We start from the raw sequence: 19,982 nt of genomic DNA, 5'->3' as shown, positions 1-19,982 counted from the left end.
TCAAAACAGCTTGGAGGAGGCAGATACCTGTGGATAAGTCCATTCTGTTTGTAATAAAAGACTCCAAACCAGAGAAGAAAACAAATGAAAGGGTAACAGAGCCAGCTAAAGCACACAGACACGCTCCACAGCTATTTTCTTTTCTCCCGGGCAGCGGTGCCAGCAGGGAAAGTGTAACAGAAGTTAACAGCTGTTCCACATTTTCCCTTCAGCTGTGAAAAGCACATAGAGACCCCTATACTAAGATCAAGAGTCTCACCTTCATCTCTTTCTCTGTGTAGACTCTTCAAGAAAAAGAAAAAGCGCTTCAAAAATGTCAGTTTCAACAAACAACTTGGAGGTGATATTGAATAGGTTTGTTGTGGTGATCCTTTCCCTGGATGTCAAGGGACTGACTGAAACTGGGGCTACATCAAAAGAATCTGTTTAATGCTGTGTCATATTCTCACCTTTTGGAAGGAAGCAAGACTCAGCTTTGTAGGAGTTAGAAGGACTGTTGATAACAAAAAGACAAAAGCAAGACAGAAATGGGGGGTCCATACCTGATCTCTCAGCCTTTCCTGGTGTCCCATTATTGCTGTAGCGTGGTGGGGATATTTCTGCTTCAGGTGCTCAAGAAAGGCCTCTCTCTTCCTGTCCATTTCTGAGGTTTGCATTCCCAGTATCTCTTTGGAACTGCGAGGGCCACCTACTGTGTGTCTTCGAGGGATGTTGCGGGTTGCCTTTGAGCTAGAAGCAGGGTGAGTGCCGGGCGCCGAAAGGAGCTCTTTAGATCGGAGGCATTCCGCATCGTCCAGCGACGTTACGTGCAGACTGGGCTTTGCCTGGTCTGAAAGAAAACCAAACCCAAACAGTAGGTCACAAGAACTTCACCCTCACATTCGCCTCAGTAAGAAAACCATCAATGCCAAAGCTAGGTTCTATTACAAGTTTGTTCGTGTTCAATGGCACGCTGGGGGGTGCTGGTGGATGAGAAGCTCAGCAGGAGCCAGCAGTGAGCACTTGCAGCCCAGAGAGCCAAGCAGAGCCTGGGCTGCAGCAAGAGAAGCATAGCCAGCAGGTTGAGAGAGGTGATTCTCCCCCTCTACTCCACTCTGATGAGACCACACCTGGAGTACTACATCCAGTTCTGGAGCCTCTATTACAGGAAGGATCTGGAGGTGCTGGAAGGTGTCCAGAGAAGGGCCACGAGGATGAGCAGAGGGCTGGAACTGCTCTGCTATGAGGACAGACTGAGAGAGTTGATGCTGTCCAGTCTGTAGAAGAGAAGCTCTGAAGAGAACTTATTGTGGCCTTTCAGTATCTGAAGGGGACTACAAGAAAGCTGGGGAGGGACTTCTTAGGGTGTCAGGGAGTGATAGGACTAGGGGGAATGGAACAAAACTAGAAATGGGTAGATTCAGATTGGATGTTAGGAAGAAGTTCTTCCCCAGGAGGGTGGTGAGACAGTGGAACAGGTTGCCCAGGGAGGTGGTGGAAGCCTCATCCCTGGAGGTTTTTAAGGCCAGGCTGGATGCGGCTGTGAGCAACCCGATCTAGTGTGAGGTGTCCCTGCCCATGGCAGGGGGGTTGGAACTGGATGATCCTTGATGTCCCTTCCAACCCTGACAGTTCTGTGATGCTATGAGTCTATGCTCTGCATCATTAGGCATGTACATATTGGAAGAAGTGGCCTGCAAAGAATCACTTCTCTAAGCCATGCACAGGACTAAAAGTACTTTTAACACACAAAGCCACAGCACTGCTTCACAGGAAAGTGAGCATCATTGAAGAAGATGTTCCTTTTGTATCATCTTGAACTGCTCTGACTTGAAAAGAAGGTCTGACAGGACCCTTATTCCCTGACCTTTAAAATCTACATGCGTGCCACCAGAAGAAACAGAGTTCTTCAATAGGCTCCAGTACACTTAATGGCCCCATAACCACGATCCAAAAGATAGCAACTGATAAAACTCCTTTGACGAGGAGATCTGAAATCCTTAATCTCCTCTCAGTGTGTTTGCAACATGCTTTCAAACACCTACAAAATAATAAGAGAGTTTTGGAGGCTTCTCCCCACCCCACCCCCCTGATTTCTGACTGGGGGCTGGGTTTAGATTTCATGGATATCCCTTGGATTTTACACGTCTCAGGACAGCAGACTGGAAAATACTACATCACTTTTTCAGTAAAGAATTTCTTAAGAGCATAAAAGACAATTTTGTGTGATATAAAATGGAAAAAAAAAATCCTCAGAGAAATTTGACAGCTGTAAGACCAAAGACCATGATGACAACTCTGAAGAGATAAGCAGACACTGAGGGTACCTAAGTGCTGGCTTATCTTCAGGTAACTGGGTAACATGAACCCTTTGGTGCTTGAAAAAGTGTTGTCTGGAGCCTTGTTACCCAATACCTTTGAAAATTCCCTCACTCCTTTGTCAGCAAAGGGAGCAAAAAAAAAGAAAAAGAGAATCAGAAGTACTGAAAAGGCCTCTCCAAATCTGATGTGGCCTTTCCCATCTTTCCTGGACAGGCTCAGATGCCTGTGAGCCTTAACCCTTTGCATCACCTGCACAGGAGCAGGAAGCTGTATCCTCTAGGTGTTTTCAACACATTTCTATTTCTCTCCATCTAACACTTTCCATTTCAGAGCCCTTAGTCATGCAAGCAACCATCCCCCTCATGTGCTGCCATTTATACAGCACTGCTGTTTGGAAACAGGCTCCCACTTGCTTCTTTTTACCATCCAGCCAGGCTGACATGCTGCCTACCACTCGCCTCAGGAATTTACGTGGAGGATTCTTCAGCTTTCTGGTATATGCTGTCAGCTACCTGCCAACTCCCACCTAATGTCAAGCCCTGGTAATGAAGTGTTATAAAATGAAAATCCTCTCTCTCTCTCCGTGGAGCCACTGCTGGTGTGACGTCCCACCAATTCACACAGGGAACCAATTCCCTCGGATTTCACAAGGACTGGGCCCTGGAAGGTCTTCAAAGACTTGCATGTTTCTGTAAGCTTCCTATTAATGCTCAAGGACTCCAAAATTTCAACAGCACCCTTTCATTTCCATTCACAGCAACCTATCCTGAAAGCAGAACTGGACACGGGAGCCAAGACTGCAGGTGGCACCGTGCTTGATGAGCACAGATCCAGACACGACTTTGGAAGCAGGTTTGGTTCATGGGTAAGTTTTACTCTCACACAGACTGAAAAATGACAGAATTATATAATCATTAAGGTTGGGAAAGACATCTGAGATAAAGTCCAACCAGCAACCCACCACCACCATAGCCATTAAACCACATCCTGAAGTGCCAGGTCCACCTGCTTTTTGACACCCCCAGGGATGGTGACCCCACCACTTCTCCACAGCACCTTCTAAGACCTTCTTGGGAGCACAATCCTTGTTAAACCCTCAGAGCAGCAGCCTCACATGTATATCACAGAATGTTAGGGGCTGGAAGGGACCTTGAGAGATCATCTAGTCCAACCCCCCAGCCAAAGCACACTTCCACAGACTCAACTTTCTCAAGCAGAACTCCATTAAAACATCTTCAACTTCACTGATTACTGAATATTCAGAGCACCACCTGCCAGGTACACCCAGCTTGTTTGAGAAAAGTGGCAAAAAGAAGAGTTCTGTTTGCAAGAGGTAAGCATGGCCATTCTAGATACACTCAGTCAAAATGGAGTCTGAAGGCTGCACAGTCATTTAAATGGATTTTACCAGGAGCAAAAAGATGGAGGATGAAGCTTGCTAGAATTTACCCTCTTTAATTTGTTGCACCAAGAGCCTGGAGGTTATATCCCTGAGGCTGTTGGAACAAAGGCAGCAGACATAAATAAGGGATTTCCTTAGAGCTCAAAGGAGTCAGTGTGAGGGTGGGTGACTGAGTGCAGCAATTTGGTATCAGCCCTGAAAGTATGGTCACAGCAGCAGCTTCAATCACTGACGTGGTGGCAGGCACTTTCTCAAGAAGGCAGGCAAACCTGCACTGGAAAACACAGCTGAGAGACCATGAATGTGGACTTTGGGGTCCTAACTCTCTCATGCAAAGCCTTTACCTACTCTGCAATTCAATCATTTCAATGGTTTAAGAGCAAGCTGATTATTTGGAATATAAAGAGACACAGGAATTAAAGTGTTTTACCACTATTTGTTATTGAGTGAAACCTTGAGAAGGAATCAAAAATAACATTTTTCTTATGCTATATCAGAAAGACCAACAACTTCTCTTATTTTTCTTTCATATATTTGGAAAATACTGTATAAATACCAGTGAAAAGAAAGGAATGTAAACTATGCAAACTAATTGCTAGCCTTGCCAGCGAGCTGACCTGGGCATTCAGCAGCATTACAGCACACAGCAGTGCGTGACCTCCCTTAGCAAACCAAACTCTCTGTCGTGTTTGAATTTGGTTTTCCCCCTAGTAACTGCTGAAAAAGTCTTCCTTGACCACTTCCTAGATAGGGACAACTGACTTTGATGGCAGGGTTGAAAGCTGGGATGGTGAAACCCACTCCCTGTATAGCTTGGGACACATAAACTTCCACAGCTACTGTGTCAGCCACAGTGCTAGAGGGAGGAGAAACAGAGAGAGGTTTTCTGGATCCTGGAGTTGCTCAATAATAGTGTGGACAAACTTTCCATATCTTTCAACTGAAGATAATAGACCTATAAAATCAATCCCCACAGATAACTGTGAAATGTGTGAAGGATCATGTGATGGTTCCCAGAAGGGAGCAAAGGGTAGCAAAAGAGGATGAATTATGCAAGTACCCTCCTTGGAAAAGAAGTAAAGAGAAGCCAAGGGAAAACACAGAGGTGTGAGATAAGTTTGTCTCCCTCTCTCCCTCCCTCTGCTCAATAAAGTAGCAAGTCTGGAGGGCAACAAACAGCAGGGCTTGCTGATTGACAGGGGAGGGGCTCTGGTTATCAAAGGCTTGAGTCAACCTTACGGTTCAGTTGCTTCTCCAATCTGAAAACACATTTCAAGATTTCTTAACATCACCCATTACCACAGAAGATATAGCTACAGGAAAGCCCAGCTCTGCAGCCTGGAAGCAGTATGCCCAGGAGTATCAGGAAGACTGTAATGGATTGTAATGTAATTGATAAGAAGATAAAAAGAAAATAGAAAACAATATAGAAGGGAAAGAAAGAAAGAAGGGAAAGAAAGAAAGAAGGGAAAGAAAGAAAGAAGGGAAAGAAAGAAAGAAGGGAAAGAAAGAAAGAAGGGAAAGAAAGAAAGAAGGGAAAGAAAGAAAGAAGGGAAAGAAAGAAAGAAGGGAAAGAAAGAAAGAAGGGAAAGAAAGAAAGAAGGGAAAGAAAGAAAGAAGGGAAAGAAAGAAAGAAGGGAAAGAAAGAAAGAAGGGAAAGAAAGAAAGAAGGGAAAGAAAGAAAGAAGGGAAAGAAAGAAAGAAGGGAAAGAAAGAAAGAAGGGAAAGAAAGAAAGAAGGGAAAGAAAGAAAGAAGGGAAAGAAAGAAAGAAGGGAAAGAAAGAAAGAAGGGAAAGAAAGAAAGAAGGGAAAGAAAGAAAGAAGGGAAAGAAAGAAAGAAGGGAAAGAAAGAAAGAAGGGAAAGAAAGAAAGAAGGGAAAGAAAGAAAGAAGGGAAAGAAAGAAAGAAGGGAAAGAAAGAAGGGAAAGAAAGAAGGGAAAGAAAGAATGGAAAACCACACACACAAAACCCCACCCCAAAACAAACAAGGAAAAGAAAAGAGAACAAAAAGAGAAAAATTTAAAAATAAAGAGAAAAAGGAAATAAAAGTTCTTCACCATGTCCTGATATGGAATTCTTCTAAGTCACCCCCTCCATCAAGTCTGCAAAGGTCAGGACAGTCACTATGCTTCATTACTTTGAATGTTGCGGGGGTTTTAATAGTCCTGTTTTGCAACCCAGGTGCCATAAGAGAGGAACATTGTCAGAGCCCTTTCAGAAAGGACCAACTATGGACTTGACCCATCCTGATACTGTGAAACTGAGCCCTGAAGCCAACCAACTACATTCACTACTGAGAGTTTAAAACAGAATACAGTTTTAACAGCGTGAGCCAAAGCCACCTCCGTTAGATTTATGCTAGCAGTAAAGCAGAGATGATTTGGAATCCTTCCAGTTTATCCCACTGCCATTAAATGTGCTCTCTTTACAAGGAACTTTCAAATGCAAATTTAGCTTAAGGGGCCAAAGTACTACATTTGGTTATGAGCTTTCAGCATGCAAAATGTTGTGGCATTCATAGAGTCTGCCTGGTCAGGCCTCTCTTTTTCTACCTCCACCTGTATCTCAGGTCGCTTCCTCCAGTAGAAACATGTTACTGAAGGCTTCCTCCCCCATCCTTCTATGAAGACACATCATTGAAGTGATGATTTCCATCCCACTAAACATAAACATTTACAGACAGATGTATGTGACTTTGCATTGCCCATTTTAAAAACTTCATTATTTCAAAGAGTATCAAGCAGTTAATGAGCCCTAAGGGGGGGAAAAAAGAGTTAAAATTTGCTTTTTAAAGAGGTTTGTTGTTGTTGTTGTTGTTGTTGTTTTCTCTCCTAAGTTCTCTCTAGGCACTATTATGTTGTCTGGGATTTTTAAACCCACGTGTACCTCCACCCAGGCACTATTTAATTCACAGAAGCACAGCAGCACAACTTTGTCTGAAGTGCCTCTAAGGAATACAAGACACAGAAACTGGGAATGGTCACAGGTGCTTCACAAATACTTGGACAGCTAAAGATTAGATGAGGTATTTGTCATGCTACCTGAATGCTATGCTCCACGTGGAACAGCCTGCATAGAATTCACCAGGAAATGGTTTTCATTCACTTTTAGACAAAATACGGAGTGCAGCAGTGAGTGTAGAAGCCCACCACAGCTGACCCACCGTGAAAACCACGCTCACCAGTCCCTGGCTCCACTCCAAAACAAACCCAACCGGTTTCGCACAAAGTAAACTAACCCTGTGACAGTCTGCCGTGAATCTCCCCTCTCGCAAGAGCCATCCTGCGGAAAGGATGAGCTCAAGCCCACTGTCAGGGAAGAAAAGCTGTTTCCCTGCCCTAGGTGAAGCACACCGAGCATGAGAAGGGATAGGGGACACTCACTAAACAATGCCTCCCCCCTCGCAGGAGCAGCGCCCTGCACGCCAGGCAGCGTCCTGCCAGCTGTGACAGCAACACTCGGCATGCTCCCTACTTTCCAGCTCAGACAGAAACCTCTTTGAAGAGAAAGTTACACTCACGAAGTCGGTGCATTAGGGAAATCTGCAGAACCATTAGCACAGGCAGCCCACAAGACACACATGCCTTTTTCCTTTCCCCCCCACCGCATTCCGCCTCCAGTCCCACAAATCGGCACCGAGGGGCACGTGTAAATGTAACTCCATCTTTGCCTGATTCTCTTTACTTACCCTTCATCTGTCTGCTGTCTGTGGAGCACGCCAGGCACAGCTCAAGTTTCTGGCTTTCCTTTTCCTCCATTGTCCCTGCCTACGGCACAAGCTCCTCGCTCCAACTTGGAAGGCTCAGCGCTCGGACTGTCAGCGCCAGGCTCGGGGAAGAGAAAGGCAAAAAAACCCTCTTCCTTTCGTTGGTGCCAAGCCCCCGCTAAGCGCCCCGCATGCCCGGGCTCCTGACCGCGGCGGCGGGCAGCGGGCAGCGGCCGGACGCGCCCCCCGAGCCCTGGGCCCCAACAGGTGATGGCTTTGCTGCCGGCTCGCCCCTAGCCGGCTCGCTTCCCGCTGCAGCCAGGCAGCCGTATGAAAGGGAACGTTGCAAACATGATTACAGGCCTGAGTCTCTGCTGGAATCCGAATCCGTAGCCTTTTAAATCTCTGTCATGGGACAAAAGCCTTTCCACAGAATATTTTTTTAAGCTCGTAACCACCAAGCCCACAAACATTCCTGATAAATGCTCCTCTGTCTTTTTGAGCGTCTAGTTTAAAAGTAATTCATTATATAAAGAGCTTTGAGGTTTTGTTTTCTGTTGAATTCTTTCAAGCTGCTCAGAGAATGAATTGGGGGGGTGGGGGGGTAGAAATCAAGATAGAAGAATTCAACTTTAGTGAAGCCAATAAAAATGAATGGTAGCAATATGTAAGCAGTGACTTCGGTTAAGAGGGATTTTGCAGCCTCAGTAGCAAAGTATATAGAAACATAGCACTAATTCTCTTTTGGCAGATCAGAGCCTGGAATCCTGCATAAGCATCAATAGATCCACCAGGCTGTGGAGGCAAAAAGTAATGTGGCTGCGAAGGACGAGATCAAATCCCACAGATTCCAACAGATGCCACATGTGTTGATTTAGTGGAAAATATCAGACTAAATTAGTCTATCAAAATCATAACTCAGAGCCAGAAATGGCGGAGCAGACCGAGTGTTGAGTTACAGCATCAAGACCAGAAAGTTTATCCACACACAACTTCTGAATTAGGTTAAGAACAAAGCATAACTGAGATACCAATAAAAATATGCAATTTCTCATTTAAATCAACCTCATACTGCAACACCAGATAGCAGTCAGCGTCTTGGATGTCTTTTGAAACAGGCCTAGCACAATCTGATCTTCCAAGTTTTCTTCAACTCTGACTTCAACGTAACATCAGCTAAATTGCTTGCAATGACCTCTCCACTACCCAGTCCAGACAGCCTAGGGAAATTCCCCTTCTCTTGCTTCCCTGTCTCTATCTGGCAGAAATGTCATCCTAGCTACTTAGATCCTTGAATGCAGAAATGTTTTGTGTATATACAAATTCAATAGAGAAGCTCAAGGAGAATCGCTCTCCTCATGGCCCCACCCTCCCCCTTCCAGACAGAACCACCATTTGAGGGAATTACAATGCATGGTTGATAAATGAACAAAACTATTGTTCATTAGAGCAGACAGACATACTCTCTAGCACTTCAGAAATATTTATTTTCCTTCTTCACAATTAATTCTATATGGCCTTGGAGTCTGGCAGAGCTCCCAGGAATCTGGCACAGAAAACACAGAAAAGATGAAAATACAACCTAAACATTCAAAATGCTATTTAAGGTCTGCAGAACAGTGCTCCCAACAGAATACTCCTATAGTTGCCTGCAATATATGTATTCAGATTAATGTTTTTACTGGCCAGGGGTTGCTCCTGCTCATTCTGATTGTGGACTATTTTAGGAGAGGCGATGGCCAGCCATCCCATCTATCTGATGTTGCCTTTTGTGACGTGGAGGAATGTGCAGTTAACACTGACGTTTTCCAGACCCTGGATGAGCATGATGAGCCCCTTGCAACTTCCATGCAGAGCCAGCTGGAAGGAGAAGAGGGCTCTTATAGGAATAGTGATCAATGAACACCAACAATTTCAAGAGACGTCCAAAAAACCTCCAAAACCCCTGATGGGAAAAGGAAGCCAGGGCAGCTGCCTGGAGCAGCCACATGAAAGCTGTACCAAGACATTACCTGGACACAGGGCTCAGAAACTGAGACTTAGAGAACTAAGGGCATTTTTCATACATTCATAGAATGCTTTGGGTTGGAAGGGACCTTAAAGACTGTCCCATGGGCAGGGACACCTTCCACTAGACCAAGTTACTCAAGGCCCCCAGCCAACCTGGCCTTGAACATCACCAGGGAGGGGGCATCCACAACCTCCCTGGGCAACCTGTTCCAGTGTCTCACCACCCTCACTGTAAAGAATTTTTTCCTAACATTCAGTCTAAATCTGCCCTCCTCAAGCTTCAATCCATTCCTTCCCATCCTATCACTACAAGCCCTTGTAAAATGTCCCTTCCTGGCTTTCTTGCTGCCCCGCTTCAGGCACCAGAAGGTTGCTCTAAGGTCTCCCCAGAGCCTTCTCTTCTTTCAGCTCTAACTCTTGCAGCCTGTCCCCATGGGGGCGGTGCTCCAAACCTTTGATCATCATCATGGTCCTCTTCTGGACCTGCTCCAGTAGTTCCCTATCCCTGGCATGCTGTGGGCACCAGAGCTGGATGCAGTGGGGTCCATCTCCAGGTGCGCTCTCACAAGAACAGACTAGAGGGGCAGAATCACTTCCCTCATCCTGCTGGTCACACTGCTTTGGATGCAGTGCAGAAACCTTATCCAGAAAGCATAAACCATGCTTGCCTACAAATGTATAAAAGGAAGGTGGGCTTGCAGCCTGGTAAAAAAACTAAGTTAGCTCTGGAGCTCAGCATGGTTTATACTAAAAGCCTTAATAAGATCAAAATCAATGCATTCAGCCTTTGGAGGCTCTACCTCCATTCCTGGGTGGGGAAAAAACCCTAGAAAATTAGTTTTGAGGCTAAACCTCAATTCATTAAAATAAAAATCTCTACTGTTAGCTAGCACCATTAGTTTGCACAGCCAAGAGCACAAACCAGAGAGCTGGGCTCCAGGCTCCCCCACTGACATGTCCAAGTGAGCAGCTAGCTGTCCCTTGAGACAGTGACAACCTTCTTTTGGAACTGTTGCTTTTTATGGCCACAGCAAGATGCTCCCACTGTTGAGGATGACATTACACGGTACTGCTGATGCTGCTAAGGGGCCTGAGCAACACAGACCTCCAAAATGCAGAGGTGATCTAAGAGAGATTGGCTGTTTGATTCTGGACCCTGTGACTTGAAAACTAGGTGTCACCTTAGGAGAACTTCTGCAGCTTCAGAAGCAGTCTCTCAGAGGAATTAGAGAGCGTTGGCAAAAGGTGAGACTAAATGTGGCACACTGTGGTACCATCAGAATCAAACTAAACCAAAGAGGTTGCCCAGCCTCAGAGGAAATATAACCACCTCTGCTGCTGCTCCAGACAGGCAACAGTCGGGACAGCAAGGTCTCAAAGGGAAAAGACCTTGATCCCAAACTGGATTCAATTAATGTATGTAATGATGCCATTCCTGAAGATATTACCTAAGCCTGATTCAAAGAATTAGTGAAACTGCTTTGGCAGCTGAGAAACTGGAGCCAGCCAGAAGCATTCTACTGTTAGGCTCAAAGGAAGAGCTCCCCAGCACAGTCACTGGGATGAATCACTAAGGACAGGTTAAATAAACTTGATTAACCAGTTCACAGCATGCAATCAGTGCTTGTTTATCAGTGGGATCAACAATAACAGTGCTTCCTTTTAATTACTCTGCTCAGATCCAGACCCATCCATATCAAAACAATGCACAGAGAATAATTGCTAGCAGGTTATGTTGTTTTAATTGTGTTTAAAATTAGTGTCCCAGAGCGGCTTAAACACTTCTGGATTTAGCATGTGTGGAAGAGGAAACATTAAGGAACATTGGCTGTGCTCAATTAGTCAACATTATAATGTATATATATAACAATGACTCCATGGCTGTAGCAATTATTCACAACTGGGAAAAAAGAGGGAAGTTAATTTGTAATAGTTAAATCAGAAGAAGCATTCTGCAATTAAAGACCTATCTCAGTGTCCATGTGAAATCATGGAGCCACTGAGAAAAACACCTTGAAGGCTCTCTACAGAAGCCAGCCTGACACTGTCTAGCCTACTACAGTCCAGAAACAAAAGAAATATTGGACATGGAATGGTGAGGCAGAAGCCTGGAAGGAATTAAGAGCACTCAAGTGGGTCATGCTGCAGCACCTCTCCCAGTTATTACACAGCCAGAGATTGCCCTTGAGGAGTGCAGCATCAAAAGGATGCTCCAGCAGGTCAGGAAACTTCCCTTCCACACCAGGGAGTTGTGGGTAGCCATTAGCTGCCAACTGGTCAGGTTTGGGATGGAGAAAGTAACTAAAAAATATATGTAAAACCAGCACAGAGGGTGGAGAAACTCTGCTTTCTACTGGGGACAGCAGCCAGCAGCTTCACTGCTGCAATCCACCTCAGCAGGTCTCTCAGTGCTTAAAATTGAATTCAGTCCTTTGGCCAAGCATACGAATATGCTGCCCAGGGAGGTAGTGGAGTCCCCATCTCTGGAAGTGTTCAAAAAACATAGTGCTGTGGGACGTGGTTCAGCTGTCATGGTGATGCTGGGCTGGCAGTAGGATTTGATGATCTTAAGAGGTCTTTTCCAGCCTTAACGATTCTACAGTTCTAAGAGCAAAGGCCTGTGTTCGGGTAGGGTATTATCAAAGGTTATCTCACAGCAGCCAACCACCTGTGCAAGCTGAAAGAACAGAAATCTCTGAGGTCTATTGACAGCAATCCACGTGAGTAGGTCTGAGGGGAAGGACTTTTATACTATTTCAAAAGCAGTTGTCTGCTGTCTGGTATGGCACAACAAGGAATCAGATTTCAGATGTGGAGGAAGGCTTTATCATCCTTTGGTCTCACCTGCTCAGTAAGGGACTTCATCAATCAACTGGGTCCTTTTCCGAAGGCAATGCTAGTAGTTCACCTATTCAGTGGTTAATTTAAAGGAAAACACCTGAACTGGAGTATAAAAGTTCTGATAACAAACAGTCTAATGAAACCTCTGGGATTATTTATCATGAAATTGCTTTGCCTGTTAAAAAAATCCATGGACCTTCAATATTTAGACTTTGTACATTCCAGTCCAGTTAAGAACTCTCATGCTTGCAAGAAAAAGGTAGCCCAAGGAGTGAAACAGAAACACTCCAGCTGAAGCAAAACCAAAAACTTGAGTATAAGCTTCTCTCCAGAACAGATTTGTCAGACCTACAGGTTTCAGCTCTCCAGAGAAGTTCAGAGACTGAGAGTGGTGCCAAGAGCCTTAATCACTAAAACAACCATTAAGAAGAGTCACTAAGAGGCTGAATATGAGATATTTGGGCAGAAGATACATCCATCTTTCCTTCAGCTAGAGCTCTGGGGAGCAGCTATAATCGCCTGTCACTTGGCATCACCCAGCCCTCAGGTACAATTAAGGATACAGTACCCCAGCCCACCTCCTGCCAACAAGCACTGTGCTGTGCCTTACTCATCTCCAAGCAACAGAGCATCCTTCATTCACTCCAAAAGTCATTTTGCTCAAGCTTACAGCTCTCCCACCTGGACACTTACATCATGTTAAATAGGTTAGACTTCCTTTTTTTGCAAGCTTTAGTCTTGTTTCCTTCCTCCTCCTGGAAGGTCTGAAAGCAGTAAACACTTGTGTGTGCCCAGCATCAAACTGAGACAGGAGGCTGCGGTCTGCACAAAGAAATGCTAACACTTAAGAAGGGAGGGAAAAACAAACAAAACAAACAAAAACCAACAAAAAAGAGGTGATTCTTCTCTTTCACCCATAGCTTTTACTTCCCTCTCTAATGTGGAACAACCCCAACAAAGTTAACTCTTGGCACACTTCACCAAAACTTCCCTTCCTGCTACCCAAGGCAAGGTGAAACAGAGCTGCCGCCCAGGGAGGTGGTGGAGTCCCCATCCCTGGAGGTGTTCAAAAAAGGATTGGATGTGGCACTTGGAGCCATGGTTTAGTTGTCAGGAGGTGTTAGGTATTAGGTAATAGGTTGGACCTGATGATCTCTGAGGTCTTTTCCAACCTGGTTGAGTCTATGATTCTGTGATTCAAATGGACATGATTGCAGGATGCACATTTCTGGCTCAAGTCACTTCAGACTCTTACCCCCTCTCCACTGTCATCCCAGCATAGCAAGCAGGCATCAATATCAGTGCCTTGCCACCAGAACTGAAGAGCCTGTCACGCTACAGCTCCTCCTCACACCTGCCAGCCTGGCCAACACACCACACTTGGCCACAGAGGATCACCTACGGTAAGGGATGAGGTCAGCCTGCAAACACAGGAACAGAAAATATGAACATCTGTTTTGTAAGGTACCAGATAAATAGCTCTGTGGAAGGAAAATGTGCCTTACATAGCGGAAATTTCAATCACTGGAGTTTAATCAAATAAAAAGCAGTATGTGGGTGGGAAGGAACAGTGCAGGGAATTGTTTCTGAGGGAGGTGGAAGAAAGGGAGGGGAGAAGGTCACTTTTAAGTCCATCTGCTCTACATTCAAATTCTATTTCTCCCCTGTGTAAAGCATTTTGGTTTTGATAAGTTCCCTTTTGGATGAATTCGCTCAATCAGAGCTCCGGTAAGAGTTTGGATTCAAAGTGGTCCAACTTTGTACCAGTGCCAGAAGCACAGAATTAACGTCTGAAACACTGACTGACTGTTGCTGGTTTCATGGATCTCTGCAGGATCTGGTTGCAAAAGTACAAAGCAGTGTGCTTTAGTGATTAAAGGTATCAAGAGCTGCTCTCCAGTGCTACAGGGCTGTTATTTGAGGGCATTTCAGCACGCAGGGCCATGGAGGTGGCTGTTGGAGCTGACAGCTCAGGCACATCATGTCCAGCAGCAGCAGGACTTCATGATCCTCCACCCTGCAGCAGTCACCACTGTAACTACCAGCTCTCATGCCTCACCTGGCATAAGGTGGCTTTGCAAACAGAACGACAGAAATGTTTCAGTTGGAAAAGATCTCTGTTGCAGTTTGGAGGGGGAACTCTAGCCTAGTCCCTGACTGCAGGGGCTGAAAATAAATTACCATTGGATGCAAAAGGAAAACAATGATGAGGTCTATATAATTCATTGGGTTGACAATGGGGATACAGAGCAGAGGCATAAACAGTTCTTTCTCTCTTCTTCTTCTGTCGCTTCTGCTTGCAGCTTTCCCCTCTCTCTCTCTTCCGTGGCCTTGCCAGGGGTATCTCTGTTTTAACTACTGTGTGAGGTAACAGGAAGGAGGCAGGGAGTAGGGGAGGAGGTGAAGGGTCCCCTGGATCCACCCAGGGGTTCTGAGGAGGTTCTGTGTTGTTTATACATTGTATATATATCTATGGTGTACAAATATTGTCTATTTTGTACATATTCACTGCATTTCATATTTCTAGATTGGAGCTTGCCTGTAAATAGAGCTTCATTTGCTTCCATCCCAAACTGAGCTGCTCTGGCAATTTTATTCTGGGGGTAGTTTTCTCCAGATTAGTTGGGGGGTGATTTCGACCCACCATAATCTGTAAGACCTTCAAGCCCAACCATCAACCCAACACCACCATGGCCATTAAGCCATGTCACAAAAGGCCATGTCCACATGGTTTTTGAACACCTTCAGTGATGGTGACTCCACCACCTCCCAGGGCAGCCTGTTCCACTGCCTGACCACTCTTGCAGCAAAGAAATTGCTCCTCATCTCCATCCTAAACCTCCCTTGCACAATTTCAGGGCATTTCTTCTCATTCTATCACCTGACACTAGGGAGAAGAGACCAACACCCACCTCACTGAAAATTCTGGGTGAAGTACTGGAAAGAAGTATCAAAATCGCTTTAAGGCAAGGTGACAATAGTACTTATAAGCCCCCACTTCAGTTTTAGAAGGTCCTATAAATCCTCTCTCACAGCAGAGAGTAATGTAGGAATGCCCTTGGAAGGGGGCACTGGGTAAGTGAAGGATGAGATGAGAAGTATTCAGTCAATACTTTTAGTCTGCTCTTGGGCAAGGAGTCTTGCTCAGAGCAAGAATAACTGGATCCTGGTAGAGAAGCTCTATCCAGAGCTCTCCTCTGTCCAGGGCTATGGAAGAAAAACCTAAGAGCAGAAGGTAGTCTGCAGAATGGAAATGAGGACAGAAGGCTTTACAGATCTGACATCTAACATCTAGAATCATAGAATCAATAAGGTTAGAAGAGACCTCAAAGATCATCAAGTCCAACCTGTTACCCAACACCTCTACTAAACCATGGCACCAAGTGCCACATCCAATCCCCTCTTGAACGTCTCCAGGGATGGTAACTCCACCACCTCCCTGGGCAGCACATTCCAATGGCTAACAACTCTCTCTGGAAAGAACTTTCTCCTCACCTCAAGTCTAAACCTCCCCTGGCATAGCTTGAGATGCTGTGCTCTTGTTCTGGTGCTGGTTGCCTGGGAGAAGAGACCAATCCCCTCCTGGCTACAACCTCCCTTCAGGTAGTTGTAGAGAGCAATAAGGTCTCCCTTGAGCCTCCTCTTCTCCAGGCTAAACAATCCCAGCTCCCTCAGCCTATCCTCATAGGGCTTGTGCTCAAGGCCTCTCCCCAGCCTCCTTGCCCTTCTCTGGACATGTTCAAGAGTCTCAATGTCCTTCTTTAATTGAGGGGCCCAGAACTGGACACCAATTGAATCTGAATAGTTTTCCTAGATTGCATATCAGGAAAGATTTCTTTCCTGCAAGAATGGGGAGGCATTGGAACAGGCTGCCCAGGGAGGTGGTGGAGTCACCATCCCTGGAGGTGTTCAAAAAACATGTAGACATGGCACTCTGGGACATGGATTAATAATGGCCATGGTGGTTTGAGGTTGACTGTTGGACTCAATGTTCTTAGAGGTCTTTTCTAACCAAAAGGATTCTATGATCCTATGATTCTAAAGAAGTGCCTAAACACAGCCAGAAAACACAGGCTGAATCCCACAAGTGGGGGTGGGGGTGTGTGGAATGCCACAGGCAGTAATTATCAATCACTTTCTTTTCCCAGCCATCAAAGAAGGTAATTTGTTTGTTTTCCCCACCCTGCAAGTGAAAGACTGGGTGGTCTTCTGACTTTAAGAGTCTGGGAAATATTCCTCTGGAGGACAAGGCAACGCTGGGCCTCCTGGGCAGCATGAGGTCCTTTTTCAACACTGTCTTACACTGCGCTTGATGTTAGTCACAGGCATTAAAACTGTGGCAGTGCTTTGCAAATCAGCACTAAATACCTTTTCTTCATGGCTCCATGCGAATCTCAGGAGGGTTTCCAAGACATGAATAAAGCCTCAGCTGTTGAAAGGTAGCATGTTTTCAGTTGCCCAGCTGTCTTCATCAGCATGGGACTGCCATGCCACAGGTATTCTTTATTTGGTTAAAGACTAATTCCCCTTCATCTTGCAGAAGTTGTCCCCAGCTGAAGGAATATAGCAGCTTTGTTTGATATATGATAAGTAACTGTGAATTCTGAGGCTATTAGCTCATGGAGGGAGTGACATCTCCTTAAAACACAAAACCTCAGCCACTTGCAGACAGCTTAACTCATTCACCTTCTGTGTTCCTTAAAAGCAGGATTAACTGCTACACATGCAGACTAAAAAATATTGATTAGAATTGTTTGTATCTTCATCCCCTTCTTAAATGAAGTACATTTGGTAACACCTATGCTCAAAACTGTGACAGCTGAAGTCAAACTTGCTTGCCTGGTAAAGAGCCTAGCTCATGGAGTGTCCAAACAGGGCAACAGAGCTTCCTTTCGCAGTAAAAGGAAGCTAGGAGAAAATGGGGCAGAAACCAGGCTGAAAAGCCTTCTGAAAGCTGCAGCTGCAGCCAACAGCTGAAATTTTAAATCAGACATTATTTTCTCTCCTCATCTCGTGGGCTCTGCCACAGCTTTCAATGAACCACAAATTCAGCCACAGAGGCACTACCGCTTGTAATTTTCTCTTGCTGATGGAGCTAAAATAAGAACCATAAACACTTTCCCCCAACTTCAGAAAGCAGGACATGTCAGTCCCCAGCAGGACTGACATGTGGATGTGTTGGGCAAGCAGAAAAATCCAAATGTGGTCCTGTGAAGTTCACAATGAAATGTTGCATGGAGAGCCTGGCACACACAGCCGTATGGGTTGAGGAAAGCAGAAGCAGGAAGTGCATTTCCATTTCCCAGCTCAGTGAGAAAACAGACATGTGACAGCCAGCAGAGATGGTTCCCTTGGATTTCCCCAGGGCATTCTTGGTAAAGAAACTAAGGGATGAGATCCTCTCAATGATAACAATACTGAATAAAGATAGGAAAACCCCTGCAGGAGCAGAATTTCCCAGGGGAGGGAGATTACCAATGGCATCACAGAGAAAGCACTGCTTCAGGAAGCTCTCAACAGTCACAGAATCATAGAATCAAAGATCATCAAGTCCAACCTGTCACCCAAGACCTCATGCCTACTAGACCATGGCACCAAGTGCCACGTCCAATCCCCTCTTGAACACCTCCAGGGACGGTGACTCCACCACCTCCCTGGGCAGCACATTCCAACAGCTAACAACTCTCTCTGGGAAGAACTTTCTCCTCATCTCGAGTCCAAACTTCCCCTGGCACAGCTTGAGACTGTGTCCTCTTGTTCTGGTGCTGGTTGCCTGGGAGAAGAGACCAACCCCCTCCTGGCTACAACCTCCCTTCAGGTAATTGTAGACAGCAATGAGGTCTCCCCTGAGCCTCCTCTTCTGCAGGCTAAACAATCCCAGCTCCCTCAGTCTCTCCTCGTAGGGATTGTGCTCAAAGCCTCTCCCCAGCCTCGCTGCCCTTCTCTGGACACGTTCAAGTGTCTCAATGCCCCCTCTAAATTGAGGGCCCCAGAACTGGACACAGGACTCAAGGTGTGGCCTAACCAGTGCTGAGTGCATGGGCACAATGACTTCCCTGGCACCTGGACTTGTTGAATGTCATCATGTTGGACTCTGCCCATCTGTCCAGCCTGTCAAGGTCCCTCTGGAGAGCCCTTCTACCCTCTAACTGATCAATACCTGCTCCCAACTTGGTGTATCAACACCTGCTTCCAACTCAGTCGTGAGATGGAAGAGTAGGTATAAGGCAGAGCTTGCTGAGACCATTACCATATTCAGTGAAGACAAGAGCTCATTATGAAGAAGAGACTTCACATGATCCCCTGACTAGGCAGTACAATGACAGATGAAACCCCATGCAGATAAATGTGAAGCGACGCACGTTGGCTTTGAACAGACGATTACTGCTCAAAAAGAGACACTGAGGTTATCAACATTTTATGAACATTTCAGCTGGGTGCTCATTAGTGATTAAACAAAACCAAACAGATGTTGGAAAATGTGAGGAGAAGAATAGTGGACAAGACAGATAATATCCTTGTGCTACCGTCCAAGCCCACAGCCTCCCCGTGTTCTGGATCTTGCATGCGGTGTTAATTCACTCCAGGTCAGAACAGATACAGCAGAAATAGAAACATTAAGAAGGCAGCAGCATGGGTGATCAAAGTTATGGAACAGTTTCTGTCCAAGGAACAACTAAATTATGTAGGACTCTCCATTCTGCAAACAGATGACTCAAAACATCTGCTTGAGGGCTATAAACATGAGTGACAGAGAGAAGCTGAATAGGGAAAGGCTGTGCATTGTCTCCCTCAATATAGCCTGCAGGGTCATCAAATGGAACAAGCAGGCTTATGACTAAACATAGATGTGAATAAATACATAGATGTGAATATCAGCTTCACAGAGCACTACAGAAGTGCTGGTAAGCTGGGGAACTTCTTGCTGTAGAACACTGCTGAGTTTAAAAGAGTTAAAAAAAACCCCAAACAAGCTCATGGGGAAAAGAAAAGAAAAGAATTCATTAAGAACTGTTCAACAAAAAGACAGACATAATCCTTGGCTTCTTTCAAGTGATCTCTCACCCACATATTGCTGGGAGGATATTCCTAAAGTTTCACTACATACTCTCCTTGATCCTGCATTCTCCCCTAGATAAGCATCACCATTTGAGACAGGTTGTTGGACTGGATCTCTAAGCTGACCTGCTGCAACTGCTCTTACGCTTGGCAAGGTACAAGAAGCCCTGCTGCTGATAGTAACACTTGGCCACATGTGCTAAACAAAGAAACAGAAGCACTTAAATTACAACAATAACAAAAAATTGACAAGCCCAGACCTAATCAAAACACTCTGCTGTGTAGTGAGAATCTCATGGAAATCTCCTCCTGGAGGAAAGCTACAGGAGAGAATGGGTCACATACAATATGGCCAGGCAGAGCATCTCCCTGTCGTAACGATTGGCCTTAGATGTTTGTCATACAGCACAGAAGCTTTTCCTTAAGTTCATGTGAAACCTCCCTTCTAGTTTGTGCCCATTGCCCCTTGTCCTGTTGTTGGGCATCACTGGAAAGAGTCTGGCCCCATCTTCTTGCCTCCCCCCATCCTTTAGCTATTGATAAGCATTGAGAAGATCACCTCTCAGTCTGCTCTTCTCCAGGCTAAACAGCTCCCAGCCTCTCCTCAACAGCCCTCCAGTAGTTCCCTGTAACTCTTCAACTGGACACAATACTTCCAGTGTG

The 19,982-nt window shown here is 45.5% G+C and overlaps 1 protein-coding gene across 3 annotated transcripts in view; it reads right to left on the bottom strand.

Moving 5' to 3' along the window:
- Nucleotides 1-19,982, bottom strand: part of KIAA1217 (KIAA1217 ortholog) — a 295,044-nt gene that overhangs the window by 215,820 nt on the left and 59,242 nt on the right. For 2 of the 3 annotated variants that reach the window (XM_009909065.2, XM_054171454.1), the window contains exons 1-2: nucleotides 7,392-7,629; nucleotides 543-829 (exon numbers count right to left, since the gene is read on the bottom strand). In XM_009909065.2, coding sequence (XP_009907367.2) covers nucleotides 543-829; nucleotides 7,392-7,461 — 357 coding nt within the window. In that variant the 5' untranslated portion in view covers nucleotides 7,462-7,629. Of the gene's footprint in view, nucleotides 1-542; nucleotides 830-7,391; nucleotides 7,630-19,982 lie in introns of those variants that run through there. The other variant, XM_054171453.1, reaches the window with a different exon arrangement.

This window comes from Dryobates pubescens, chromosome 21 (assembly GCF_014839835.1).
Source record: "Dryobates pubescens isolate bDryPub1 chromosome 21, bDryPub1.pri, whole genome shotgun sequence".
NCBI classification, from domain to species: Eukaryota; Metazoa; Chordata; class Aves; order Piciformes; family Picidae; genus Dryobates; species Dryobates pubescens.
Note: the sequence above shows the minus strand (reverse complement) of the source record. Positions and strands in the feature narration are given on the sequence as shown.